The 27,980-nt window shown below is 39.8% G+C and overlaps 9 protein-coding genes across 9 annotated transcripts; 4 read left to right on the forward strand and 5 right to left on the reverse strand.

Moving 5' to 3' along the window:
- Positions 1-2,028: 2,028 nt before the first annotated feature.
- Positions 2,029-4,323, forward strand: AK88_04739 (uncharacterized protein; the record flags this gene model as incomplete). The annotated part of the gene is made up of 5 exons (XM_012482347.1): positions 2,029-2,262; positions 2,511-2,605; positions 2,962-3,050; positions 3,162-3,216; positions 3,372-4,323. 5 exons carry the CDS (start codon positions 2,029-2,031, stop codon positions 4,321-4,323), a joined length of 1,425 nt encoding a protein of 474 aa, XP_012337770.1.
- A 1,147-nt stretch (positions 4,324-5,470) lies between these two features.
- On the reverse strand, positions 5,471-6,523 carry AK88_04740 (uncharacterized protein; the record flags this gene model as incomplete). Its single annotated transcript, XM_012482348.1, has 1 exon — positions 5,471-6,523. The coding sequence occupies one exon, from the start codon at positions 6,521-6,523 to the stop codon at positions 5,471-5,473; it is 1,053 nt and encodes a 350-aa protein (XP_012337771.1).
- A 1,262-nt stretch (positions 6,524-7,785) lies between these two features.
- AK88_04741 (uncharacterized protein) lies at positions 7,786-9,759 on the forward strand (the record flags this gene model as incomplete). Its single annotated transcript, XM_012482349.1, has 1 exon — positions 7,786-9,759. The coding sequence occupies one exon, from the start codon at positions 7,786-7,788 to the stop codon at positions 9,757-9,759; it is 1,974 nt and encodes a 657-aa protein (XP_012337772.1).
- Positions 9,760-10,037: 278 nt separating this feature from the next.
- Positions 10,038-11,870, reverse strand: AK88_04742 (serine/threonine protein kinase; the record flags this gene model as incomplete). Its single annotated transcript, XM_012482350.1, has 7 exons — positions 10,038-10,166; positions 10,318-10,452; positions 10,611-10,753; positions 10,982-11,116; positions 11,240-11,336; positions 11,478-11,550; positions 11,764-11,870. The coding sequence occupies 7 exons, from the start codon at positions 11,868-11,870 to the stop codon at positions 10,038-10,040; spliced, it is 819 nt and encodes a 272-aa protein (XP_012337773.1).
- Positions 11,871-13,390: 1,520 nt separating this feature from the next.
- Positions 13,391-14,293, reverse strand: AK88_04743 (uncharacterized protein; the record flags this gene model as incomplete). The annotated part of the gene is made up of 1 exon (XM_012482351.1): positions 13,391-14,293. The coding sequence occupies one exon, from the start codon at positions 14,291-14,293 to the stop codon at positions 13,391-13,393; it is 903 nt and encodes a 300-aa protein (XP_012337774.1).
- Positions 14,294-16,128: 1,835 nt separating this feature from the next.
- On the reverse strand, positions 16,129-17,006 carry AK88_04744 (uncharacterized protein; the record flags this gene model as incomplete). The annotated part of the gene is made up of 2 exons (XM_012482352.1): positions 16,129-16,272; positions 16,752-17,006. 2 exons carry the CDS (start codon positions 17,004-17,006, stop codon positions 16,129-16,131), a joined length of 399 nt encoding a protein of 132 aa, XP_012337775.1.
- Positions 17,007-18,304: 1,298 nt separating this feature from the next.
- AK88_04745 (uncharacterized protein) lies at positions 18,305-19,171 on the forward strand (the record flags this gene model as incomplete). The annotated part of the gene is made up of 2 exons (XM_012482353.1): positions 18,305-18,924; positions 19,081-19,171. 2 exons carry the CDS (start codon positions 18,305-18,307, stop codon positions 19,169-19,171), a joined length of 711 nt encoding a protein of 236 aa, XP_012337776.1.
- Positions 19,172-20,413: 1,242 nt separating this feature from the next.
- Positions 20,414-25,348, forward strand: AK88_04746 (uncharacterized protein; the record flags this gene model as incomplete). The annotated part of the gene is made up of 1 exon (XM_012482354.1): positions 20,414-25,348. One exon carries the CDS (start codon positions 20,414-20,416, stop codon positions 25,346-25,348), a length of 4,935 nt encoding a protein of 1,644 aa, XP_012337777.1.
- A 1,225-nt stretch (positions 25,349-26,573) lies between these two features.
- On the reverse strand, positions 26,574-27,935 carry AK88_04747 (uncharacterized protein; the record flags this gene model as incomplete). The annotated part of the gene is made up of 1 exon (XM_012482355.1): positions 26,574-27,935. The coding sequence occupies one exon, from the start codon at positions 27,933-27,935 to the stop codon at positions 26,574-26,576; it is 1,362 nt and encodes a 453-aa protein (XP_012337778.1).
- Positions 27,936-27,980: the final 45 nt, after the last annotated feature.

The following is a 27,980-nucleotide window of genomic DNA, read 5'->3' on the forward strand; positions in this document are numbered from 1 at the left end:
TAGCAACACATACATGCACATGTATGTGGTCATATTATTATGCACGTGTGCACGTAGGTACGGACACATTACGATGCCTTGTTTGCCCACGGGTGTGGTCAAGCGGCCCACTCAAGCGTGACTTCAAAGCGTTTGCACTGTCGTCTCCAACGTAACGCGTACACAGGTTAATCACACATACGCAAGCCCCCTACTACCATACATTGTTTCGTGCTAGTTTGTTTGTAATTATACACGCTATATGTGTAGTCGTACCCGTTTTCCTTTTTTCTCTTCCCCCTCCCTTCTTAAACCCCATTCCGCACAATCAGCTGCGGTAACCATACACACACACACACTAAGATCAGTCGTTTGTTAGCATTTGAAAAGAAACGCTAAAAATATTGCAAATGGGAAGGCACACCCAAGGTGCATGCGTGTCCGCACGCATTAACGTCTCCCAAACGAACACCGTTCTGTGGGTGAGAACAACGAGACAGAACCTCACGCGGTGGATAAAAAACGTACGTGATAACCTTTGCCCCATGTTGAAAAGGCTATCTGTGCATAGTGACCTAATTACCGGAAACGCACTCTCAAAAAGGATCTATATTCTTACACGCTTCCTTTTTGCGGCAAGCGTTAAAATGGATGGCCAAATAATAAAGAACAAAACTAAAATGCTGATCGACGAATATGAATTCCGTTTGTGCTGTAATGCTAAGAATGCCGCTAAAAAGGGGAAGTCTTTTTTTTTTTTTTTTTTTTTTTTTTTTTGGGGGGGTCAACTGCAAGCCCACCTTGTTGTAACTGTTCGTGGGCTACAATTATTCGTAAAAGGACTGTCCTTATCAAGGAGCTTTGTAACGTGCGCGCGGGACATGTGAAAACAGGAGAGCAAGCGCATACATATCTTTACATAACATATGTGCATGCATATATGTGCGATAGGGGTGTACCTCATGTGCGCATTCTGTGCGTGCGTACGCGAAGTGTAAGCAAATGCATACCGTTCTCTACAGCACGCTCGTACGATAATAACAAGCTTGACCTTGAGAAATTTCTTGTTACTTCCACCATGCGTGCTGGCACAAAAAATGATACAACACGAAGAAGGTGGAAAGGTTAAAACTTAACAGTAGATCGCGTGCTTGTTCAGGTGCCAGCAATGAATCGCATATAAATGTGCTTACATAAATCTACGCATATATATGTGTATACATATGAAAACATACACATATGCATCCCCGTAATCGTCGACTTCGTGCAAGGGTGATCCTGGGCAAGTCAATTCTTTTTCTATGTCGCACCTTCTCATCACATTGCAGAGCATAGCATCTCATCTCAGTTCACTCCCGATTTTGCTTTTTCATGCGGCGTGCATACTGGCGAGTCACCTCCAGATAAATTAACCCACTTGAAGCATCCAACTGACAACATTACCGAATTGTTTTAAAAGGAAGCAAACACACGATTTATAAGTGCCTCCTCTGTGTAAAAAAAAAAAAAAAAAAACCTTCTGTGGTTAATGTTATAATGATGAGGAATTTATTTTAATTAACACCATTTGGGTATACACAAATTGATAAGTAAAAGCATATGTATATATTTATGTGCATATATATACACATGCGTCATACACTTGTTTACACGTTGAAGTGGATGCAAAACAGCGCATACACCGTTTTTGGTAAAGAGGCATATTGTGCGCTTTGAAAAATTGCTAACGGTTGGTTGAAGTAACGGGTGACTCAGTACCACCACAACGCTGCTCACATACATGTATGTCGATATCCGAATGCGTAAGTGTGTAATGGTCTCCGTGAAGAAGCACATGTAAAATTGAACGTAACTTCGCTTGCAACAGCTAACTCCGCTTCGCGCGAAGGCGTGTGTGCATACATATATAACCTACCGAAGTATATACATATGCGCATATGCACAAATGCTTACATGTACGTGCCTGCATAGTGGTCTACACCATCAGAAAAAACGAGAAACACTCCGCCATCAACGCGACGTACTTATGCTCACAAGACGTGGTGCAGGATGCATGCGCCCAATAAGAGCAGCAACTCCTACCAACGTGATATAGAAAACATTACCAAAATAAAAGGAAACAACAAATGTGCCGACTGCGGGGCGAAGTGCCCAAGGTGGGCAAGCATCAATTTGGGCATCGTAATATGCATAGAATGTTCAGGCATTCACAGAAATTTAGGTGTTCACATTTCAAAAGTCAAGTCCTTAACCTTGGATAAAATTATGCCACAATGGATACATGTAATTTTTTATTTGTTTCTATTCCCATAAAAGTGTTCCATATATATGTTTGTTTATAAAAGTACCTTTTTATAGTTTTCTTTCGTTTTTTTTTTGTTTTTTTTGCAAATGGCTGCCGCTTGGTTTTATTTTGACCTCTTTATCCTGTCTCTTGTTCGTGTTGCTGGCATAATTTGCTTCCTGTTCGTTTTATTCCTCATCCTATTTTTATTATTCTTTTTCCTTTTCCCTTTTTATTCCAACTGAAGTGCATAAAGAGCATAGGGAACGATTTATCCAACTCCTACTACCTATACAACTTACCCGCGGATGCGTACAGACCTAAGCAAGGAGATTCCTCAGTGTAAGTATAAGCTGAAGTTATATAACAGGCCTTTGGGGTAGCCACATGTTATGTTATTTCTTGCGCTGGACAGCCTAAATACATTTTGTCTTTTGCTTTACATTTTCACGGCTTATATGTGAGAGGAGTGCTTCTTACCTCCTTAATCTGCAAACGCAACCTCCACATGGAATATGTTGTTCATTTATAACGCGTGTCTATGCGTGGCTCATATGTCTGTGTTAATATGTGTACGTGCGTACATTCTCCTGAAAAGTGGGCCACCATACAAATAACTACAACTAGGTTCCCCGGGCACGTGGTTACAACATACCCTTATACATTCAAACGAACGTGTGCAACTGCCCCCCACGCAGAATTATGCAAAACTGGATAAAGAATAAGTATGAGAAGAAGTTGTATGCGCCCGCGAATAGGAAGGAACCCTACCAGTACTACGTGGAAGGTACACGCACACGTCATCCAGTGTGCATACTTACAAATGTGCCCATGTAAATGTGCTTATTCCCGTGTGCTCAAACTTCCCCCTCATGTTCTGTTCCCTTCTGTTTCGTAGGGTTGGACCCGACAAGTTGCCTCCCAGTGCGGCCTCCCGCAAAGGCGGAAGTGAAGTGAGAAAATAGAAGCGCATCGAAAAATAATGGAATGTGCATGCGCCTAAACAGATTCCTTGTGCACATGCGTGTAGAGTAAAACGAACGCTCCAGATGGGCGCAACAAAATCAAAGCACACTGTTGTCTCTCTCCCCCCCCCCTATCTTTACAGAGAACAAATAATGGAGAATGTAGGCAGCTTAGACATTTTCGACTCCCTCAAAATATTTGATAATAAAAAAATAGAAGAAACCATGCGAACTAAAAAGAGCAGTAGCAACAATCAGAAGGAAGCAGACCTATTGACTGAGCACACAAAGAAGGAATCCGTAAAAAAAAAAATATACATGAATGATAATTTTTATTCATTTGACAACATCCCGTATAGGGAAAATAATTACACTAGCAGCAATAAGAACGATAGCAGGAACCCGTCCAAGGATTCTTATTTTTTCAACGACTTTGTTAATATGGGTAGTTCAAATAACAATTCAGTCAACATAAACTTTCCGAAGGACCTGAAACACACAGGTAAGAGTAGTGATCAGTGTAATAGGGACAAGAGTTTTTCTCATTTTGAGGAAGCCAAAAAATTGAACCCTCTTAGTGATGGCAGAAGTGGGCATCATGTTAGTAATAGCCGAAGCGACAGCCAAAGAATCAGTCCAAGTAAGACCCAAAGCAAAGTCCTAAGTAGCAGCATGACTAATATCGGAGGGATATCCGAACCGTCCAAACTGAGCGAGCAAAACAACTTCGGTAGCTTCAGCTCCCTTTCGGACAAAGAACTTAGAGACGCAAAAGTCCAAGCGGCAAAAAAATGTATTGCCAGACTTTTTGCCAACTCGAAAAATATTTCCTTCGCAGAAAAAAATAAAATTAACACAAGCGTAAATAATCAAGATAGCCAAATTGGAAATGTAAAAAACCATGTAGGCAATATACACAGTAATACAATAAATGGAGACAAACACAATTCATTCGAAGTGTTTCGTCCAAAAAATGCACACAGTGATCATCCTGCTGATAGGGACCATCTGGACATGTTCACCGATCAAGACAAGGCGAACAATTTAACAAAAGAAAATAAAGGCGACAAGGATTTTGATTTTTTTTTTGAGTAACTGATGCGTAGTGGCTGGACGCACGTTCAGGGTACACCTGGGGAAATGTGATTTTATGTAAATATGCCTATGTTAGGGGTACATATAACCTAACGGGATACACCTTGTTGTTTTTAAATGCTTGATTCTTTGTCACTTACCCACATTTTTGCTCCTTATGAGAGGGAAGCCTCCTCATGTTATGATAACCCCTCCAAAAAATTAAAAAAATATATCAGAAGGATACTACAAACATGTTGTGCAGTGTTGGAACGTGCACTTCATAAGTGTCTCATTTTGTAATTAGCTTTTTTTATCAACTTTTTTTTTTTTTTTTTTTTTTTTTTTTTCCTCCTTTCGTTTGAGTTTCCAACGTGAATTCTCACCACATTAACTTTTTTTATGTAACAGCTGCGTGTATACTACACACATGCATATATATACACGTACACACGTTTATTCACACACATATATTCGCACACATTTATGTATTTTTTTTTTTTTTAATGCCATACCCCCCGCAGTATTTGTTCCGTGCAAAATACACCGCTGCGTCCGAATGGCCCCTACACGCTTCTTTGCCGCAGTGTGATTTTCGCAGCGCGCACGTGAACATGTACACATGAACGTATATATGTGTGTGTAGGCAGACAGCAAGAATAGTCGCAATGTGCTCCACTGATATATAGGCACACGGACAGTCCCTTGGACCACGCATATATTCACGTGTGTGTATCGTTCCATCCTTTATTAGCCGTTTTTATAAAGGTGATGTTACACCACTCACACGCCCAGGGGTCCTTGTTTGTTAATCACCCCTTTTCACTTCAGTCAGTTGCTCACCTTTAATTTGTTTTCATTAATGAAGCTGTCCATTTACGTGCGCGAAGCGAGTAAGTGAACGAACTGCTTTTGTATAATTAAAACGTGAAGTGAAAAAGTTAAACCCTTTTTCGATAACGAATAAGCGGTTTTTGCAACAGTGAAAAAATGGGAAAATAGCGTCTCAGCTAAAGTAGGAGGAATTCATGTTGGAAAGTTTCCCCTATTTGCGAAAAAGGCCAACGGAGTAGTGGAAGATCGGATTAATTCAAAATTTTAAAATGTGCAATGTGTGCAAGATTTTTTTTTTTACCGTGGTCTTTCCTCACCACGTGAACTTCTTGGCTTAGGAAGCGCCTTTCCTGTACTCACGTAAAGCATTCAAAGCTTTGTAAAAAAATACCAAAAAAAAGAAAAACACAAAGGGGAAAATATAAAGCATTTGAAGGAGGTTAAAAAACAAATCATACAAAATAAACAAAAGCATTACACACACAAAGGAAAACAAAAATGTGTAATTAAAATAACTTGTGTTCATATTCTTCATGTTGTACTTCAAATGGACGAAAATATAAAACATATGGATTAAAAAGAGGAAAAATAACAAAGTGACCAGTGCCATGGGCATAATTGGATTTACCCTCTTCGGTTTTGCCTTTCCATAAATTCCGCGTTTTTTCCGAATTATAGGAAGAGCGTAATAATCCTTGTACCTTTGTGCCACGTGTTTATGCATATACATTTGGTCCCTTCTGTGTACTTCCTTTCTCATGACGCTCCGAACAACGGCGTTTTCTTTTTCGCCCAGGGGATACTGTACGATCGGTAAGTGGTTCAAAAAATGCAAGTACATTTTGAAGAAATGGATTTTTACAAAATTATTCCCATCTGTTATTAAGAGGTCAAATGTATAGTACCCATCAAACGGTATCAAATTAACAAACAAAAAGGACACCTTCGAAATGACTAAATTGTCGTCCAACTCATTGGTAAAAATAAATGTTTCATCTTCTTTTAAATCTTGCACTGCACTGTGGCACCCATATATTTTACCCTCCCTGTGGACACACTCATTCTCCAGTTGCTTCACCAAAAGAATCACCAACTTTGTCTTATCGAAATTTTTCTGTACTTTAAATGTACACTGAATGTTTAACATTTCGTACGAGTGGACCTCTTCGTCTAGTACAATGTACCCCTCTGACTTTGGATCTCTATTTTTCGTGCCCTCATTTTGGAAAACCTTACTTAGCACATTCGTTTCCTCCTTCTTATAGTCCGAGAACAGCACGGCGGTGACATCCGCCTTGTGTAGGAGCAGAAAATCACCATTTTGTTTCTCCTCCCCATTGATATAATGTGCTATGAGTAAAGCAAAAATAAAAAAAAAAATTCGCATCTTGGAGTTTCGTACAGTTCATCTTTCGATGGATATGAGGCTCTCCTTTTTTTCTTATTCGTTCCATGTCAAGCGGCTTTCCCAGCTAACCCATTTTAACGGGTGCAATGATCCTCATGGAGGATGGGAAACCTCCAATATGGTAAATCCTAACCAAGGGAAAATCAGCTGAGGGCTATAATTATGCGTAAAAATAATCCAAATGTGAATTCGTTAAGGCATGAACTGGATCACATAAAGGTATCTTCTACTCATCGACCGTCCCTATCGAATTGATCACTACAATTGGGAGCAGTCACCGCAAGTGTAACGCTCTACTCTGGGAATCAGCCATAGGGATTCATATGTGTTATGCGTTTTATTTTATGCCGTGTAGAGAATACTTGAAGAATTAACCACGTATTGGTGTATAGCACACCAGTTTATAGGTATAATTACCGCGGTGCCTCTTCCCAGCATGGCTAAAGCACCCACTCTCGCAAATATAGTGACACAGTTGTTGCACTTGAAGAAGCAAAGCGGAAAAAGGAAAGTGCCATATCACACTCTCTGCCCCCTTGCGCATCAAGAAATGTAATCCAAAAAAATATAGAAAAATCAATAAAGCTGGGAAAGAAAGAAAACACAAGCAGCAAAATCGCTTAGAAGTTAAAAAGCCCATGTCACACAAGGGGGAACACTAGATGTGCCATTAAAACGGAGTGGCCAGGGTGACACATAGTCCCATATATGTACCAAGTTTCATCACACAAACGCAAGTAACACATGTAAGGTTAAACACTGTAAAGTTATATTATCCTACCTTAAGTACCAACATGCTCAGCACAAAGGAAAGGAACTGCTTACATAACCGTCAGCATGCAGAATATAAGAGCATATGAACATTCAGGGTGACATAGAAACTACGCCAAAACATGCTACGAATAGGTGCTTGGGAAACGTTTTCCATGATGGGGGCTTCTCGCAAGGAATAAAAAAACAAAAAAAGGTGTAGGAGAAGCCTAACAACGTGGTAATGTGAAACTAGTAAGGGGTGTACCTGAACTCGGTTCCTACTTCTTTTACCCTGTGGACGTGGTAAAACCCCATATAGGAAGAACCAAACCACACAGGAATGAGTGCCCAAATGGAAGAACAAAGGCAGAACAAATAACACACTTTAAAGCCCATAACCTGCTCGGAAGGTATCCAAAACTGCCCAAACCAAACGTGTTACACCCTGAAGAGTAAGTTCTCATTCCAAGTGCTCCCAAAACGCAACAATGCTGCAGTGCGTGGGGGGGTCTCTCAGATTTTTTTCACATAGAACTATTTGTAATGCCTTCAAGAGAACGTTCAGCAATGCCAAGAACAATCTAATAGATGCGGAGAGCAGGAGAATAGAAAAGACACTCCTGTACATGGAACAATGCGTACAAGAAGAAAATGAGCAAAACACAAACTTAATCAACTTCGAAACGGTATATGATCGAGAAGACAAATTAAAAACCATATACATGAACTTAGTGAAAATGTCGTATATGTTAAAAAATATGCAAATCAATGAGCAGAAATGGCTAACCATTTATAAGCAAATTAGCAGCCTCCACCCCCTCGATGCAGATCTCTTGACGGGGAAAGCAAACAAACACGCTTGCCAAATGGATGCAGAATATGACAGTTGGGTCTCTAAAAAAGATCCTCCCAATAAAGCAGTACATGATAAATGTTGCCGCGAATACAACCTGCTAAACCTAAACGCATGCTATATATTTGTCTTTAAAGTTGCAATGGAGCATCTGATGAACTGCCTCTGGATGTACACAACAAGCAATTACTTGCTAATACTAAACTGTTGTTCAAATTTTTTCCATTTTTTCTTCAATTTGCACAGGAGAAAGGGACTCCAAAAATTGAACTTCATTTATCTGCACTCGGGTAGCCACAACTATGCAGACAACATTAAGATTTTGAAAAGTCAGAACAAGCAAGTGATCAGGTGTAAAGAAAATTCCACCATCCCTTATCACTACGAAGAGCTGTACAATTTGAAATATCACCAAATAGTTACTTACAAAATAAATCTGATGACGCAGGTACTGCAGAATTTAAATTATGACCTATTAGACCGTGTGCAACTGGCCCAGCTAGCTAATTTTTTCTACTTAGTAACGAAATGTGGGGTCATAAGTGAAAAGGGCGTACAAGATTTTCTGAGTTATTATTTGGAAGTTGCAAAAAAGGCGGCATCACCAAGCAAGTTGTTGCCAAACGATGTTGCGCTCTTTTCCCAACTTATCAACACCATGTACTATTCTAAAATTGTTCACTCTGAATTGGTGTCTCATTTGGTTAGCTCTTTTAGAAGGCCCCATGTCGACTCCCCTCACATTTGCAGAAGGAGCCTATTCGACAGCTTCCTCAAAATGCTAACGTTGGTAGAAATTACTGACCAGAATATGTACTTATACACCTATTGCAAGCATCACATTTTGAGTGGGGACACAGAAGATACGACACATGTGTCCGACGTTTGCAACTTCTTTTTCGTGTCGTCCATTGTTGGCCTGTTTAACATCCGCCTCATGCAGTTTTACGTGAATTTTTTAAAAAAAAAAAAGGATAAAACAAAATTTAAAAATTCCACAACGCATAAAATTTACTACACCTTGTTAGGGTGGGACATACTGCTGAATCGATTCATAAAAAATGTAGGCGAAGAAAGGAAAGAAACGATCGATCTGGCCATCCTGAATTTTGAGAGCAAAAGTGTGCACTACTTGTTTTCAAACAAAGTAGTTTACGACTTTTCTGATTTATCCAACCAGATAACGTACTTAACACTTTTTTTCAAAAATAAATTTATACTCAAAAAGAAGGGCAAAAATTACTACTTTAGCCAGAGTGCCATATTCCACATGTTGAGGAAACACTACGGCAATGTGATCTATGAATACGTAACGCACGAAAAAATTCCTCTAGATGTGTACATCAAGATGTATAATAATGATCAGCAAAAAAATGTTGCCATAGAGTTTAATGGTAGGACACACTACGTCCTAGCGATCACCACAGGAGTCGATTCAACAGACAACTCTGTGCACTACACAATGAAACAAAATTGCAATACCAATTATAAAATGTGGATCCTGTCGAACTTAAATGTTTACACAATTTCTGTGTCGTATTACTACTGGAATGGGTTGCACGAATGTCAGAAGGAGCAAGACTTGCTTCATGCGATACAGCTCCTTTAATAAAGGGCACCCACATTATGTTGTGTTAACAGGGGATGATACCTCAAACGATTTGTACACATGTTCCCCCTCACCATGCGGTGAAAAAGTCTTCATTGTGGGGAATACAGATGTGACGATTTTTTGGAAAACTACTTCGCCGTTCTTCTGCTTAATATCTCTTTTTTTAGTAAATGTGCTTCCGTCTGTGAAATAGAAAAGCATTTTTTTTTTTTTTTTTTTTTTTCTTCGCTGTACAATGCAACCTCAAGTTTAGGTTCGCTTAACGCGGAAGAACTTCACAGCACCTGTAAATAATCGGACGCGATAATATCGCACGAGGTGGGCCTATCCTCGGAGTTCTTTTTTAACATCCACAGACACAAGTGAATAAGGTCGTTCGAGTAGCTGGTTGGCAGGGGCTCTGGCTGCGGGGCAACGTTTTAGAAATGGGTGATCAATGCTGCATTTTTGCTGCAACCGAGGTTGGTAAGTTTGCCGTAACTAATCGACAACGTTATCGCAATATTGAGCCATTTTCGTGGACATTTTTTCCGTGTTTCTGCTTGCCGCGCGCACCTCCTCTTCGCAAATCTTCTGGGCTGTCGATAACATGTTAGAATGCTCCGACTTGAACGGGTGCCGCAGGCTCATGAGCTCGTAGAGTATCACGCCAAGAGACCAGATGTCCGCGGGGAAGCTGTAGGCCACGTTCTGGTGGGAGCAGCGGCGGACATTGGCAGGAGAAATTGGGCAAGCAAAATGGACACACCAAATGGGTCGTAACATTCCGAATGAAGAACTATCGAATAATAAAACTACTACGCTGCACAAACGGAAACAAAACACCCGCAAAAGCGAAGGGAACCCACCCTACAAATCTCCGGAGCCATGTACCCAATGGTCCCACACAATGTACTTGTTTGTTCTGTGTTCTCCAAAATTTTGGCGAGCCCAAAGTCGCCCACCTTAGCCCTCTCGTTATCATCCAGAAATATATTGTTGCATTTTAAGTCTTTTAAAAAAAAAGGATAAGAGGGGATGTTATTTTTTACGCGTAATCAGTGAAGCGTCTAAAAAAGGAGTATCATCATGCCAAGCAGATGCATGTTGACATGCGTAAAAGATAAGCTGTTTAGAGTAAGCGGCAATTTTGTCTTTTCTTTTTCTTTTTTTTTTTTTTCCACAATTTTGACAACCATTTTGCTCGTGTATGTAAGCGAAGAGTGAAGCACTTAATTACCCCTATGTATAAGTTTCCTGTCGTGCATAAATTTGATCGCAGTAATTATCTGTAAGAGCCATCTTTTTATTTTCTCCTCTGGAATCAACGTGTTCATTTTTTTATACCTTTTTATGTATTTACTTAAATCTCCTTCTACATTTCGTGAAAATAAAAAAAAAAAAAAGTGAGTCAGGCGTTAATCACCATAAAGAAATTGCAAACATTCACTCACCAACAGTAGTGCTGAAACAGTGTGTACAGAGAAAAAGGTCTTACTGGAGCAGAAGTCCATAGCAACGTACAGAATGTTGTCCTCCAGGAATGCTTCTTTATATCGCACGATGAATGGGTGCACGGACACCTCGATTAATGCCTTGGATAAGAGCAAAGCGAAAAAAAAAAAAAAAGAAAAATATGATAAAGTAAAACAAATTCGGATGAGCAACATCCCCTATTTAACACATCGATGTTCATTCACACGCTCGTTCCTCCCCCCATCCTTTCCAATGCGTACTCGCAGCTCGTTTACGACGTTCATTTTTTCCTTGTGATTCATGCACGACATGTCCAGCTGCTTAACGACGAAGCTGAGGGGGAGTGTGCACACATAGGCGCGAAAATGTATCTATGTGTAAATGGGTACATGTGTAAATGTGCACGCGCTGAGGGTACACGCCCCCAACAGAGCTCATCTTTACATGAGAACCGCCACTCTGCCCGTTCAACAGACAAAGCACGCTCAATTGCGCAGGCCAAGCATATGGCACTTCCCTAAAAGGGCACCACCTCAATCCACGTACATTTCCCCTTCGGCATTCTTTACTGCCGTTACAATTCCAAATGACCCCCGCCCAATAGATTTTATAACCTCATAAGGACCTATTTTCTTCGATGTAGACATGGTCATTTTGGACGATAATGTGGGGATACCTCAGTTATTCCCACCTTTTTGTCCTAGATGAAAGTTGTAAAGGCAGAAAAAAAAAAAAAAAAGAAAAAATCGAGTAACTTCACAAATATATAAACATGTCCCCTATTAATTCGCATCAAAATTGTGCTTCCTCAAAACAACAAAGAATATTTCTGTCTTTCTTACTCCCAACTTTGAAGAAGTTCTTGTTCACTTGTCTTTAAAGACGCCTCTTTATAATTACGAAAAGGGGGTTTCAACAGTGGTCATCCTAATAATGGAACATTTTCTCTTTATCTACACATTCATTTGAGCCATTTCTCCCTTTGGTGAAATTATGCAAATTTATTTAAGCAAAAAGGATGTGATGTTAGATATACCTAACGAAGAATAGACGCTTTCTTAGAAACGGTGTACATACAGAACAGATCGAAGTGGTGCACACACGAATAGCAGGCTTATTAGCAAAATGACCATGTGGGGCAGCAACTGTACTCCTGTACATACAAATAAAAAAAAAATCGCAATAGGTGGAATAGTGTGAACAAATTCATCCTTACGGTAGTCCTGTCGCGCCATGTTCAAAAGTACTACACGAGTGCCTCGTCATTATTAACACCCTCAAATGGCATATTAGCAAAAAAAAAAAAAAAAAAGTTACTCCTTATAAAGCTTTATAATTACAAAACATTAGTTAATTTTGAAAAGAAAAAGAGAAAAAGAAAAAAAAAAACAAACAGAGCATGATTAGGATTTTTCAAAGTTGTACTTATTTATTTATTCATTCATTCCTTTAGTTGTCTAAAATGGAACACATTCTTATGGCAAAATAAATTACGACACAATAATATGCAAAACATTCAACAGGTAAATAAAAGGAGGCGAAATTATACCCATAATGATACGTTAGCAAGAGGGATGAAAAAAAAAAAAAAAAAAGTTGACATGATGTGTTGAAAATGAAGAGGATAGGCGGAATGTCCCAAACGAATCAATACATTATGTAAGAACAAAAAACAAATATACGTCATGATAAAAAGGACATGTCTGCTCATTAAAGTAACCGCATTAGACCTTTATCTCTACGCATATGATTTAAAAATGTACGAAAAAAATTCAAACTTAGTGCTTTACACACATGTGTAACAAAGGTGGATAAGTATCGCACAAAAAAAAAAAATATAAAAAAAAGGGGTGAATGAAAACTCAAAATGGAAAAAAGTCGATCGCCCCAAGGGGCCAAATGAAGATAAATCGTCCCAAAAAAGGGACAACAAATTTGCACTTAAAAAAGTTAACACATTTGAGTAAAATTTTTTTTAAGTATAAGGTTGTACTGTGTGCATTTACACGGCGCGCCGTTCGGCTCTAGCAGAAGGGGGCACCAGCGTCGGTCGAGTAAAAACGGCGAAAAAACAGCGGGAATGAAGACCTATAGATGTGTCCTCAAAAAGTTCTTCACAACTTCTACGCGGTTTATGTACAGCCTCTACACAACTTTCAGATGCGCGCCTCTCTCAGGCGTAGTTGCAGTACCAATTTCTCTGAATAAGCTGAGGCGTCTTGGAAATTCTAATTTTGGGGAACCCCTCGTCCTTGGATTTGTATATGTTTATGCTTGAGAACCTTTTTTCCCTTTCTGGAAATCCATTACACATGGAATATTGCATTTTGGGGAAGTTATCATACATGGGCAAAAATTTGCAGCTTACGGTTGAGCAAAAATTCTCATTATGGACAGTATCCGCGGTGGTGTCCTGATCAACTTCAGCATTGAGTGTTGCACTGGAATGAATCTTTTGAATGTTTAGCTCGTTCAGGAGTTCAATATCTTTTTCGTGGATAACGCTAGTTGTCTGGTTTTGTTTCAAATCCTCTATCTGAATTTCTTCCTTACTTTCCATCTGCTCAGTAATGTCAATATTGGGGCTGTTAATTTCTGGGATTTCCATGACACTTTCCTTTTTGGTAGTTTTCAAAACGGGGATTACTTTCTCTACGACCATGTACTTTGGCACCGTTATAATTCTTTCCCTGTCAACGTAAACTGGTACTTCAACAATTTTTTCGACCGTTTTTATTTGTGGGACTTCCACAATTTTTTCTTCATATATAATTTTATCCACATTTTTTATCTTCTCAACATATACTGTCTTCGTTTTGTACACATTTTTATACTTAATGACTGGCCTGATTTGCTCCACTATCCTTTCGACTGTCTTGATTTGGGGGACCTCCACAATTTTTTCCAGATACACTTCCTTGGGCACTTCAACAATTTTATTTTGTACAATTGGCTCCAAAACTTTCGGTGGCAGTTGTTTGTTCACCATTTGTGGGTAAGAATCATTTTCATTTTCCTTAGTGTCGAAGACATTGTCTCCGGAGCAACAGGCTAGTTTTTGGTTGGTCGAGCACATTTTCGCGGGTGGGGAAATTATACGGTGTGTTTGAGCATATACGAGTAGGTATACGTATATGTATATGTATATTTATGTACACTTAAGTTTGTGCTTTCTGTTTGCCTCAACTTTTGCGCAGCTATGGCTACAGGGTGAATAACCACTCCGCTTTAATCGCACAGACGGGGGGCTAAGATGCCAATGAAGAGTGATCTTCGGGGAGGATTCGCTAAAAGGGAAAGTTAATTCAAGGAAACTGTTGTGTGGAAATATTTCTACGCATATACACGGCACACGCCGCGTAACTGTTACGGCTATTTGTTCGGTTCTTTAAATGACGCCTATACGCACACACATGTGTATGTTATTACGAAACGCGGTGGCAAAAATGCAACTGTTAGTCCAATTTTAAAGGAGCAGATGACGAAGGTTTACCTTCTACGTGGGGGGCGAGAGATTCTTGCGAAACTGCCGTTTCGTGTTTTTTGTTTTTTTTTTTTTGTTCTACGTGAGGTGTTAAATGGGCGAATAGCGCAATACACACACACACAACTGTGTTTTTTCTAATCCACGTGAGGGAAAAAAACAACGGGGAAAATAGCGGAACAAATAGCCAAAAAAATAGAGGGAACAAAAACGGAAAAAATAGCGGAAGAACAACCGGCAAAATAACGGAAAATACTAAACGATGTGACGTAAACGAGGCGAAGCAAAAACAACACAATGTGTATAAAGGCAGCTTCCCTTCTTTCAAAACATGGAGTACATCCAAACTTAAAACGCCAAAAATGAAAAATATCTTTTTGCTAAGTGGTAGAGTTGTTCACAAAATTAATTATTAAAAGGGGAAGACCTGTGAAGTTGTTCACAACGGAAAGGTGTTAACCCGGGCCAAAAAAAAAAAAAAAAAAAAAAAAAAAAATTAACATAAATTATGACGTTACTTATTGGAGTTACTGACGGTAAGTTATTAGCGTGAATTATTAGCGTGAGTTTTTAGCGTAAATTATTAGCATGAATCATTAATGTGAATTGTTAACGCAAGTTACTGACATAAAGTGTTGCCAAACTGTTTCCAAATTGCTGCGTAAATTATGAGATAGCTTTTTTTTTTTTTTTTTTTAAACCGTTGTTTTTCAAATTGCTTACAAATACGCGCACAATTGTACACATTTACACCGCAACAGGTGTATAAGAAGAGTTAAAAAGAAACTTCTGTTAAATATGTTGTAAACAACACTTCGTTTGTGCACACATATGACACAACAGCGACTCGACTACTCCTTACACTTTAAATGAAAATTTACGCAGGCGTGAAAATTGAACAATCAGAAATAAAAAACATAACGCACGCAAAAAATAGCTGTTTTTTAATTTGCTACAAAAAGAGTCATAAAAAAGAAAATAAAAAAAAAAACAAAAAAACAACAATAAAAGTAACAGTAACAATCACTATAGCAAAAAATGGGTTGCAAACATGTTCGTGAATTTGGTTTCCCTCATGTCATCAGTTATTCACTTTTTCCTTCCTTTCTGGTTAAGTAGAACAAATTGCCAGAATTCTTTTTCCTGTTTTTTTACAATTTCTCACATATGGTCACCTTTTAAAGGCATGCTAATGGGTCCACGACAGGCGTGGTATATATTTATCCATATCTCCGCATAGGCGTAAAAAAATTACAAACTATATGGCTAATTTGCTCGCACCATGGGTCTACGCCACCTGTGTGTGCGCATGCGCGTGTGCATGCGTGTAAGTATATAAATATATATATACATGTACACATATACATACACGTGTTTGCGCGCAACTTGAATTGAAAATAGGCACTTCACAAAAAAATATTCCCGTTTCAACTTCTTATTTCTCTAAACAAAAAAAAATCATTAATTAGGGTTGTTGGAGGGAGATTTAGCCAGCTATCCCTCGTTGTGTAGTGAGCCGTCAGTTTTCTGTCCGTGTACCGCATTATTTCATCCATGTCGTAGGAGCTAGTCTGCGCAAAAAAAAAAAAAAAAAAAAAAAAAAAAGGAAAAATAGCTAGCCAGGTAAATTATAACGCAGACAAATTAGGAAAATGCCAACCGGATTTGCACCTACAACGTGACGTGACGCGACGCAAATCGGACAGCATGCCTCAAAAAGCGGTGTCATGCACAAGTGTGTGTAATAACGGAAGAAGCGGGGCGCAAAAGGAAAACTCTTTTTTCCATATCAAGTAGTGCATCCGCATAAGGAACGTTCCGTTCAATTCGTGGTGGTCCTGTTGTGCGTATAGTATTTTTCGTTAACCATATTTTAAACACGCAAGACAACCGCTTGTACGAGTATGCATTGTAGATAAGACGAGAAGTAAACGGGAGTGAGGCGATAAAAAGCCTTTCATACAGGTGTGTACATTCATACACATCATTGCGCATATATACATATATGCAGCCATGCACACACCTAGTGGGCCCCCTTTGCAACACTTACCCTGTATAACTTGGCGGGGTTCTTCTTCATCCACGCGACTTTCCTTCTTCTTGTTCTTCGATGCGAACTTTTTTTCTTTGGAACTCCATACAACGAAAAATCCCTTTTATTTTTACACACGCCGTTATGGCCATTGACTTGCAAACTCAGTGAACTGTTTAAAAATAGACTTGGCACTAGGGGGGTACTCGATTTAAATGCGAAAATAAATTTCAGGCCAAATGATAAAAAGAGTAAACAGCTACGTACTAACATTTCTGATATGAACGAAATGAGTGTGGTGAAAGGTTTATCCTTCCTTCGATTATTTTCCCCGTGTGTGTTCCTCCCTTTAATTCGTTATTTTGATTTTCCCTCTCTTCTGCAGTAAAAAAAACTGCGGCCGTGGAAAGGAAGGAAAAGAAAGGAACATTTTACCTGCTTGTGCGAAGGCAAAACAGATTGTAACAGTTCATTTTGACCTCATTTTTCTTTTTTTTTTTTGTATTTGCTAAATTGTGCTACGGAATTGTTCGTAAGGGGGTGATGCATAGGGCGGAAATGTTCGTAAATTTTTCTCACCATGTAGTTACCATATGTACCATTCTACTACTGTCATTTTGGCCTTGCCTTTTTTCTCCATAAAAAAAAAAAAACAGGCTTACCATATTTTGCGCATGTGCTTGCAAGTTCGATCCCGCTCGGAGCTTTTCTTAGTATAAATCGCGTTTCACTACGCAGGAATTTTTTTTTGTTTCATGAACAAACCAGATGATATACAACATGAGTAAGTTCTACAAGGCGCTTCCATTGCTTCACATTTGTAAGAGTCCTTCAAACAATGTGAACATTTTCTCAAAGGTTAATAATGTGATGTTGGCCAAAACAAATTATGCTAAGACATTTTTTGTATTTATCCGCACCGTGTATAGCAAGAACGGATAGTGTATTTCATAGGAAGATATTGTGACTGCGTATTAATCAACAAATTTCTTCGCTACCACGCATACATACATTTTTTTTTTTCACTCTTTAAACTGCGCATTGACACGTGAATATTATTTAGAAAAGCACGTCCGTGTATCCTCTTCCTCATCCAGAGAGCATTTATAAAATGATGGACCATCGATAAACAGCCTGATCATGTCTTTGCTACTCTCTAAAGAGTACGAATTAAAATGTTTTCTTTTATAACTGTGATAAGGAGATGCGCGACTGATAAATGTTTTTTTTCAGAGCGTTTTTTTACACACCAGGGATGTGTTGCGCGTCTGGGGGATATAGTGAAGTTTCGCCCAGGGAGGCGGCACTCGACTGCTGTGGGTGAGAGCAGCTGCGGGGTGAGCCGCAAAAGTAGCCTTGGGAGCGGCCCTGAATGTATTGACAGTGAGTGTGCACCCCCCCATTGGATAAGCAGCAAGGAGCTGGGGGGAAGCAAAACGGAGGTGCTGCGGGGAGCAAGCCATATAGACAGATCCCCAAAAAGGGACAATGAATACTTGAGTATTTCCAAAAGATCTAAAATGATGAAGTACATAATAAGGTTAAGAAAAAAAAGGAACTTCCGAAAAAAAATGAACTCCTTTTTTGTAAAAGAGTCCTCAACTATTACACATTTGGCAAGTAACCCTAATCTTACCTTTGAAGTTATTTTATCAAACAGCAAAAGTCTGCTGGACAATTTTAAAAACAAATGTTCCAAATTGTATTATACAAACATCGACACGTTAAATTACATTTTTCGTGACTCCCTAAAAGTTAACAAGGAAGCGAGAAACGATGCTGTAGCTGTAGTGAAATTACCACAGTCGGTTCCAGCAAAGGAACCCATCAGATTTTTACTAGCTTTTGATAGAATACGATATGCGTACAACTTGGGAAAAATATTAAACACGGCCTACTCCATGGGTATTGATTACCTCTTTTATGTTCACAACACTGTGGATCCATTTAACCACAAAGTTGTCGAATTGACCAAAGGATCACATTTTCAAATTCCTTACCTATTCGGCTCATATGTAGAGCTAAGACAATTCTGTGATGCACATAATTTGCTTCCAATTGTGGCTCATACGAATGGAATGAATCCAGTTCATATTTTAAAAGAGACCAGCGAACAAGGGAAGGGAGTGTGTCTCATCTTGGGGAATGAATCCACTGGCCCACACGCGGACGTGTTGAGCTTCGCAAAACCGTAACATAAAAATTGAGCGCACGTGAAAAGTAGCAGCTGTGGAAATGCATGATAATGTACCTTTTGCAAATAGTGTCATTTCTGAGTCAATTCGTATATTGGCGAATTGTTGCCACCCCTCCCTTTTATATATATATTTCCCCTCTTTTTTTATAGGATAAGTTTGCCCATGCACGAAATGACCAACTCTTTAAACGTCTACGTGGCAGCAAGTATTTTAATTCATTACTTGAAATGCATGGCGTAGGTGAGTTTTTCGCGGGCTGCATATTCGTGAAAGTGTGCAGATTAGAAAGGATTTCCGTGAAAATTCGGAAAAGGGCAAACGAGCAATCAGGACAAATTACAAGCACCATGATCCTACTTACATATAGATGCACACTTGCATCAGCATGAGTGCCACCGCGTGTTGTACTAATAGGATAAATTAATGTTCTGCCCATTTAAGTTGAGTACAATTCTGATATGTATCATATTCGCTTTAGTAATTATTTTAGTTTTTTTTTTTTTTTTTTTTTTTTTTTTTTTTTTTCCCTTTTTTTTTTTTTTTTTTTTTTTTTTTTTTTTTTTTTTTTGTTCCTACCTGCCCAAACAAATGTATAAATCAACAATGCCACATCACTCGCGCAAGCCTCAATAGAACGCGTACATATGGATTGTGCTGGCTTCGGAAAAAACCTCACTCAACACTCCCACGTTGTGCCCGAAACGAAACAGTTACTTTTACAACCTTACATTAAGGGACAATATAATTCAAGGGAAACACTCCAACATGTATGCAATACTGTATGGGAAAAAAAAAAAAAAAAAAAAATACCGCCAAAATTTTTCACAGATTCGATTGTGAATAACGCACGCCACATTGTAGAACCCACATTCGGGGCAGCTGCTTATGTATTTATAACGTTCCAAAAAAAGGGCAGGCGTCATTTTATTTGCGCTTCAATGTAATATAAAAAAATAATGTAAATGATTACCAATATGTTAATGTAATTTTGCCAGCATTTTTTGTCCAGCCTTCTGCTTCTCTGAATTTTGCATCTGGTTTGCGTCGTATCCGTCGAGCGAACCCCCTTTGGGTGGTACGATATGCACAACGTTCAGGGGCTACTCTGCCTGGGCGAATAACATCTAGGTATATAAATATTCATCCATGTTCGAAACAATTCTGTAAATGTAAACTTCTGAAAATAGTTGACCCTTCGGATCCGCGACTTTTGCAAGGGGACATATTGCTCCGAATCTAATTAGCGAGGGCCTTCACAGTAAAGTGAATTGCAAAAGAGTGGGAAACTTTGGGAAGATGCATTTAGTGGACAGGCGCGTCTGTCGTGAAGGCACATCTGCTAAAGGGACATTCCGAGTTCAAACGGAATGTACCAAACGGAGCCCATGACGAGAAAAAGGGTTCCTCTAAAAAGATTGGATCTACATTCAAACTGCATCAGTAAACTGTCTGCCCACAACACCAACAGGAATAAACCAGGAAATGGTCGAGTGCAGACGAATATGCGCGAACCACGGCGTCAAGGCAGTGTGCATTATCGGCGGAGAACTAGTATGCGTCTCCTTTGGAAATACAATAAAAATAATAAACGTAACAACTGTAGACGTGCTTCTTCAATTTGCAGCCTCAACAAGCAGCAACATCTACGGATTGACATTTCAAAGGAGGTCCAAAAATGGAGGAATATTAATTGCGCATGGGGTGCACAAAATTTATTGCTATATGCTACATATTACTTCAAATGGTAAAACCTGTGCTTTAAAACTTGTTAGTAAATACTGCACCAACAAATGGATACTACGGGCAAAGTTTCTTCTCCCTACTTATGAAAAAATCGATGAGAAATATGACGATGGGAATTTGAAAGGAACACGTGCCACAACGGATAACCGCAATGTGATTCTTCTATGCTTAAGCAATGGAAGCATTGTACTACTGCACATTTACAAAGGAATCAGCTCGAGGAAGTATAAGTTCAAAGGAATACACCTTCTGTACAGTGCAGACATTTACATTAATGAGAAAAAAAAAGTCTACAAAATTGAGGTAGCCGGAGGAACCCCTTTCAACAAAATATTATTATGGAATTTCAAATTGAGAAAAAAAAAAAAAACTGTAAAATTTTGCCTTCCCAAAAAAATCATTTCTTTGGAACATGCTCAAGAATTAGCGGGACACAGAGGAATCATTTTTAAAGTCAAATTTTTTAGAAAGCACAAATATGTGGGCTCCGTCTCGGATGACAGAGAGGGGCGCATATGGCGACGGATGCGTGTACAAGCGCAAAAGGAACACCCCGTTATGAACACACAAAACGGAAATGAATTGTTCCAGCGCAACATCGACCGCTACAACACTCAATACCACTACAAATGCGTTAGGGTACTAACTGGGCATGACGCCCGCATATGGGACATCGACATGGGAATGTTTAACAAGCAGATTTATTTCATGACATGCAGTGAAGACTCTACTTGCATTATCTACGACAAAGGGAATCCCCAGAATTACTTCCAATTCAGCAACAATAATGGAAGCACCGTCAGATGTATATGTTTCCACTCACCTTTGGGGGTTATCATTTCGGGTAGTGACAATGGCACTATGCATGTCAGGTCCCTGTCCTGGGGGGTTAGCAAAAATGGTGCCAGTACTGCTTCATGTGGAGATTCCCCAAAGGGGGAACAGAATGCTGCCTCCTCCTCCACCATTTCTGCTCCCCCGCAAGGTGTAGCTGGCCAACTGGAGCCAAAGGAGTGCACGCACGCGAGCATTGTGCAAATAACAAATGGCGACAGCGCATGCATGGGTGGCCATTTCCAAAAGGACCGCATTGATGACATCCACATGGCTGAGTTGAAAACGGTAAAGTGCACCAGCCACGAAAGCATTTCCAACGATAATGAACGGACCTGTACAAAGCAGAGTAACCCATGCGACCAGTTAACAAACGACTCGGGCAAGCAGTACACATCTGCAAAGGACCTGGTGGTGCAAAACGACTCCATCCACTTTGTAGTTGACTGCCTGGAGGAAAAACTGAAAAGGAGTAACGACTGGATCAGGTCAGTAAACCACGTAAATTTATACGACATAATAATAAGCACCAATGCAGGACGCATATACATCTTTAAAACGAAAGACACGAAAAACATAGAAGTCTTGTTAATTTATGAAGAGGAAAAAAAAAACTACTTCTTGACGTGCCTGGCTTTTCATGGCTTGGATTATATATGCCTCGGATTTAGCAACGGATTTTGCTGCTTCATTTCTTTAAAAAATGACAACGGTGCGACCGAGTTTATAAAATCGGGTGCACAGAACAAACAGCTAACTTATTTTAAATGCTTCGACCACCGCATCAGTGAGATGTGTTTGGTCCCCCTGGCATCTGTGAATTACGACAAGTTGATTTCCCATGTGGAGCATGACAATGTAGAAGATGTTTTGCACGCCTGGGTCAAGAAGGAGTTAGAGACGGGGGGGGCTTCCAGTGACAACTGTCGTAGAAGCCAACACAACAAGGGTGATCCCGCCGCAACGGACAGCTTCTACCAAATTGTGTATAACCACGAGGCGGACACACACCACCACAGAGGGGATGGCGACTCGCACAATAGACACAGCGAAGGGAAAGTAGTACACGTCCATGCGTTATTGCTAGCCGTTTTTGACCACACGGGAGCTGTTCAAATATTCAACGCACAAAAAGGTGGAAACAAAATCGAGGTAAACAAAGTTGCGCAAACAGACATCGACGTGAAGAATAAAAAGTCCAAAATCATTTCAGTGAATTACCTTATGAAGCAAAAAAAAAAAAAAATGGGTATCATATTTTTCGTGGGCGATGAATATGGGTGTATCTTCATTATCTATGTAAAGATACCCATTGAGCACAAATCAGACCAACTCTTATACGACTTTCCTAATTCCTTTATCAAGTCCAAAAATAAATTACGTGTTCATAGTAACAGAAAAGTGTTTGACATTAAGATAATCGATCGGTTTGTGTACTCGTGTGGGCAAAACGGTCAAGTCCTTAAGTACCAGCTGTATAAGGATGCAAACGGGGTGTATACCATGTACAAACTGTGCTTAATTAAAGTTGGTTATTATACCTCCATTTATAAGTTGCTTCCCATGTCCGTTGGCATGGATAGGGAGGTACACGGGGGGTCCAATGTGGGGCTCCGTGAAAAGGTGCGTGACGTGGAAAAAGTAGAACAAGAATACCGTGGAGACATCGCGCGACCAGACAACTCAAGTTTGCAGAGAAGCAGTACACCCACACATGGTGCGGAGGAAAATACACAAAACATGTTCATTTGCTGCTTTAAGGATAAACAGTTCGTTCTGTACGATTTGCGAAACCAAGTGGAGTACCTGTCCGTAGAATGCGGTGGTTTCAGACGCCCCCTCAGCATGTACACGAAATTTTCTCCAGGTTTGATAAAAGCATTTTCCTTCTGTTTTTGCAAAGACAAGAATGTCCATTTTAGCGTGAAAACATTATGCAGCAATCAGCAGAAGACCACCGTCCCGTATGAGCAAATATACATCAACGCAGGATTTCACTCCAAAAATGTTTCCTGCGTACTGTGGATAAACAAAAAATATTTTTGTACATGTTCGGAGGATGGAACGATAAAAATTGTTCACTTGAATAAGTCGTGTGCTGCAAAGTGGAAAAACAAGTGTTTCTTAAACGGGCGAAAAAATACCAATTGGGGGAATAACATGGATAGCAGGTCGAAAGAAGAGCTAGGAGTTTATTCCAAGGAGGACAAACAGGACGGTAGACTATCTAGCAGGATAATGGACGGCACGGATTTTTCACCCCGGAACAAGCAGTACTCTCCCTTCTCCGGTGAATCCCTCACAAAGAGCACACGTAAAAAGTCCCCCTTCAGGAAAAGACAAATTAACCTCCTAAATCACAGAATGGACATCATCCAAAATGTGTATAACCACAATGAGCCGATATTTTACATGTGCTTTTTGGAGAGCCCCTTTTACCATTTTAAAAAATTAAAACTGCTAACCAGCGTTGGAGCAAAAAACTCGATCAACATTTTTTACCTATATATGGATGCTCAAAATACACCAATAATTTATCATGTAGAAAAGGTACGAGTGCAGAAGTTGTCCAGCGATTTGCGTTTCCTGTCTGTTCAGGGCAGGTTCAGTGTGTTACTCACTGATGGAAATAAGCACCTCATTAGGGTAGATCTATTCGTTGGCACATCACTTGGGGATATACTTCACTATACAGGCGACTACGAATTTGTGTATTATGAGAATATCATTTTTTCCAAAATTGTGCAGCTGGCCCATCTGGTATGTTCATACAATTTAGGTAGTACCATTTTGGCTTTAAATTTAACGGACATTTTTTTGAGTGATCTTTGGCCAAACACTTGGAAGGGGGATGCACACAGTGGGGTACACGATGGAAAGGGCCCTCTATCAAACTGCGTTACTCAAAAAAGGGTGCTATTTGACAGCTGTGCAGAGGTAGAAAAACGAAACTGTTCATGTGAGCAATTGGGGTCACACCTGCACATGGGAAACGATAACGGTAATGGCGGCATTGAAGTTAAGGAGACGAATGGGAAGGAAAAAGCAGAAAAATGTGAAGGTGCAACGTGCCCTCCCAGTAACAACATGGAAGACGCATTTCATCGAGTAAGCTGTTGTCCTCCGAACAATCTGCATGAATCGACTGACCACCTTTTCCTAAACAAACGGAAAGGAAATAAGATATTCCGGGGGAGTGTACTATGTTGCGGATTAAATAACGGACAAGTTCACTTCTACCACTTTGGCACAAAGCTAGTGCCGCTACTGCAGAAGGTACAATTGCATCAGAATGGAATAAACAAAATATGCGTTAGGAGGAAGCAGGACACATTAGAGGTATTTACCTGTGGGGATGATCAGTCCTTAAATGTCCTCATAGTGAAAATTTGTTTTCCTCCCGAAGCTTTGCTAAATGGAAACCGTAATCTTATACACCTGTCAATTGTACAAAAGAGAAGTTTTACAAACGCCCATTTGTCCTCCATCAGATCCTTGACCCTCTTCTCCAATTTCGTGGCAAGCGTATCCTGGGATCAGTACACCTCCATTTGGAAGGTGAGAAGGAACAAAAATGGAAAAATTTTGTTAAGGAGGGAAAAGAAAATCAAAATGGCTGTCTATGATGTTTCCTGCTTAAATTTTTACGTAATTAGGAAAAAGACAATATCCAAAATGGCATCACCAAATGGAGAACCTCTCCATTGTCTACCTGGAAGAGAAAGCAAAGGGTCCAAACGTTCGTCTGTCCCACCTGGACCCTCTCGCATTAGGATATATTTAACCGTGGCTGGGTCGAATGGAAGTTTGGAATCCTTTTGCCTCAATGCCCCCATATAGTTGTGGTGTGTTTTCATACTTCCCAGCGCGTTCTATATGAATTTTAGTGCGTGTCGTGGTGCTCACCTAGCACATGGCAACTTTTTTCACCCATGGCATCCTATTCGTGTCATGGCCACCTCTTTGTTTTTGGCCTCAGTTCCGTTTGTACGTACATTTTGTGCGCTGCTCTTACATGTCTAGTTTTTTTTTTTTTTTTTTTTCGTCAATTAACCCGCCCATTAGTGCATACCTAGGGATGGATGCGTGAATAATTACCTTTGTGTTACTCTCCTCCACCATCAGGGTTGCCATCCTGTCCTCTTCCTTTTTTATTTTTGTAAAGAGGAGAGTAATTTGCCATATGACGTTCAGTATCAATTTGTTACGCATATTCGTTTCGTTTGTCCCCCACGCTAGACCCAATTTTCATTGCATCGGTGAGATGTCTCTTCGAGAGGGCACTCTCCTGTTCATCATCGACCCAATGGATGGACAACTCGACATACGAAGTATTCTCTCACGCGTTTCTTATAAAGAATGTTATTCAATGCACAAGGGATATTTTGCATATGCCCCTTTCTAGACTTACCCAATTGAAAGTATCATTTGCATTTAGCGGGCTTAATCAGGTGGGTATATTTTACAATGAGGTGAATTTGATATAGGGTTCGAGAGGATTGACGAAATTAACGTAAACGCGGCACACAAATGGTTAAAACAAAGAGTGTGCATGCGTTCAAATAATGTTTTGCGTAACTGGACATGTAATTAAATGGACGGAGATGTAGTGGTGGTGACGGGAGCGTTAACTCACCTGTCGGAAGCGATCCCTTCGCTGTGCAAAAAGCTACGAGGTAGGTACATCCCAAAGTAGCACTCTTGCAACACCTTTTCCTTTTTTTTTTTTTTTTTTTTTTTTTTGTAACCATGCGATTGGCTGTTTTACCACTTCGCGTTTTTTTTTTTTTTTTTTTTTTTTTTTTTTTTTTTTGTAACCATGCGATTGGCTGTTTTACCACTTCGCGTGTAGCAATGGGGGTACATAGGATAATGTACATGTGGTGTTGTACCCCATGCTTGGATTGCCACAGGGGGGCGTCTCGATATGCTCACCGTTTGGTGCGGAAGTGCACACAGGGGAGAGGAGGGGTGCGCGTGTGAACAGGTATATACATGTGTGTGTTGGACCTTTTCGTCATGTTGTGGGCAGGACCCTAAACGACACGCGCGCTTCCCCATTCTACTAGCCCATCATTGGGAGCACATCGGGGGGGATGTCGTAGGCTGGAAAGTAAGTCAAGTCGGGTCTCAAAAGAAAGTGAAGGAACACAACCAATCCCGCATACCCCTCGAACAGTGAGTTGGGCCTGTCTGGCACGCCGTACAATCGGTCAAAATGTTTTATACAGAAAAGGGCATACTTCAAGGCTTTAACATACCAACTCCTGTCACCTGTATGTTTATACAAGTACAAGAAAACGATCCCATTACCTGCTATGCCGTGGCAGAGTCCCATCCCTTTGAATAGTAACCCTCGTTCCCATATGAGAAGGCCCATTTTTTCCAAATATCCTTTGCTATATTTGTTGACGAAATAGCTGGGCGCAAATGGGCATTTCAACAACTCAATTATTAAGATGACGAAGCCGACATTTCCATGGCACCACTGAACTAATGTGTCATTTTTTTTTTGTGATTTATTTTTTTTAATGGATGAATAAACATTACAATCCTCCGTAAGGTACAAATTCATAATTTCGTCAGTTACTTCATATATTAAGTTTAGGTATTCATTGAGCTTTTCCATAGTGTTGCTTCTGCACCTTTTGTACTTTGTCTCATCTACGTCTGGGATGGCGATGCCGTCAACTCCTAGCAAAGCTTCGCATAGCTCCTTCAAATTGTAATGAAAAAACATGATCATTTTGTACAACACGAGGAAAATTCCTGCATAACCATGGGCAGCTCCGAGGTAAATCTGTTCATGCCATTCAAAGTAGAGAGACAGAGATGTCACGTTCCACATCGTGGAACCTTTTAGTAAGCCATATTCAAATATGGATGTCATGATCATATACAAATTCTGTAATATGGTATACCTATGGTCTGATTTCATCCATATATTTTTACATAAGAGAAAGGAATATATGCAACCACATTTTCCATATAGTAATTCACACTCTCCACTTATGGATACCAGTGCCTCCTTCTTATCCTTCAAGTAGGTCACCAAGAATTGTATATACTTGTCTACACTTGAATGGTTTTCCATATAGTAATGAAGTATGACAGCCAAGCTGTACAATCCGGTTGGTCCCTCTAAAAAACTAACTGTGTCTTTGGCTCTGTACGAATTTATTTTATTTATTATAATATTTCCATATTGTAAAAATGAGTAATCGTCGTTACCTTCGTAGAGGATGATATTCATGTAAAGGATTCCACCCAATCCACAATATATGGATTGGCTCGAGTGACGTTCCATTTCGTTATTTAATGTGAAAGCATACTCGTTAATCCTTCTCCTTATGATCTGTTCGTCATTGTCCGATTCGTTAAATTCATCCAAATATGCATTCGAAATGTACCTGCCGGTGCCCTTCATCATGCGATCAGTTGACATCTTCAACAACTTGAGGGGGGGGGGACG

Source organism: Plasmodium fragile (assembly GCF_000956335.1).
Source record: "Plasmodium fragile strain nilgiri unplaced genomic scaffold supercont1.74, whole genome shotgun sequence".
In the NCBI taxonomy this organism is placed as follows: domain Eukaryota; phylum Apicomplexa; class Aconoidasida; order Haemosporida; family Plasmodiidae; genus Plasmodium; species Plasmodium fragile.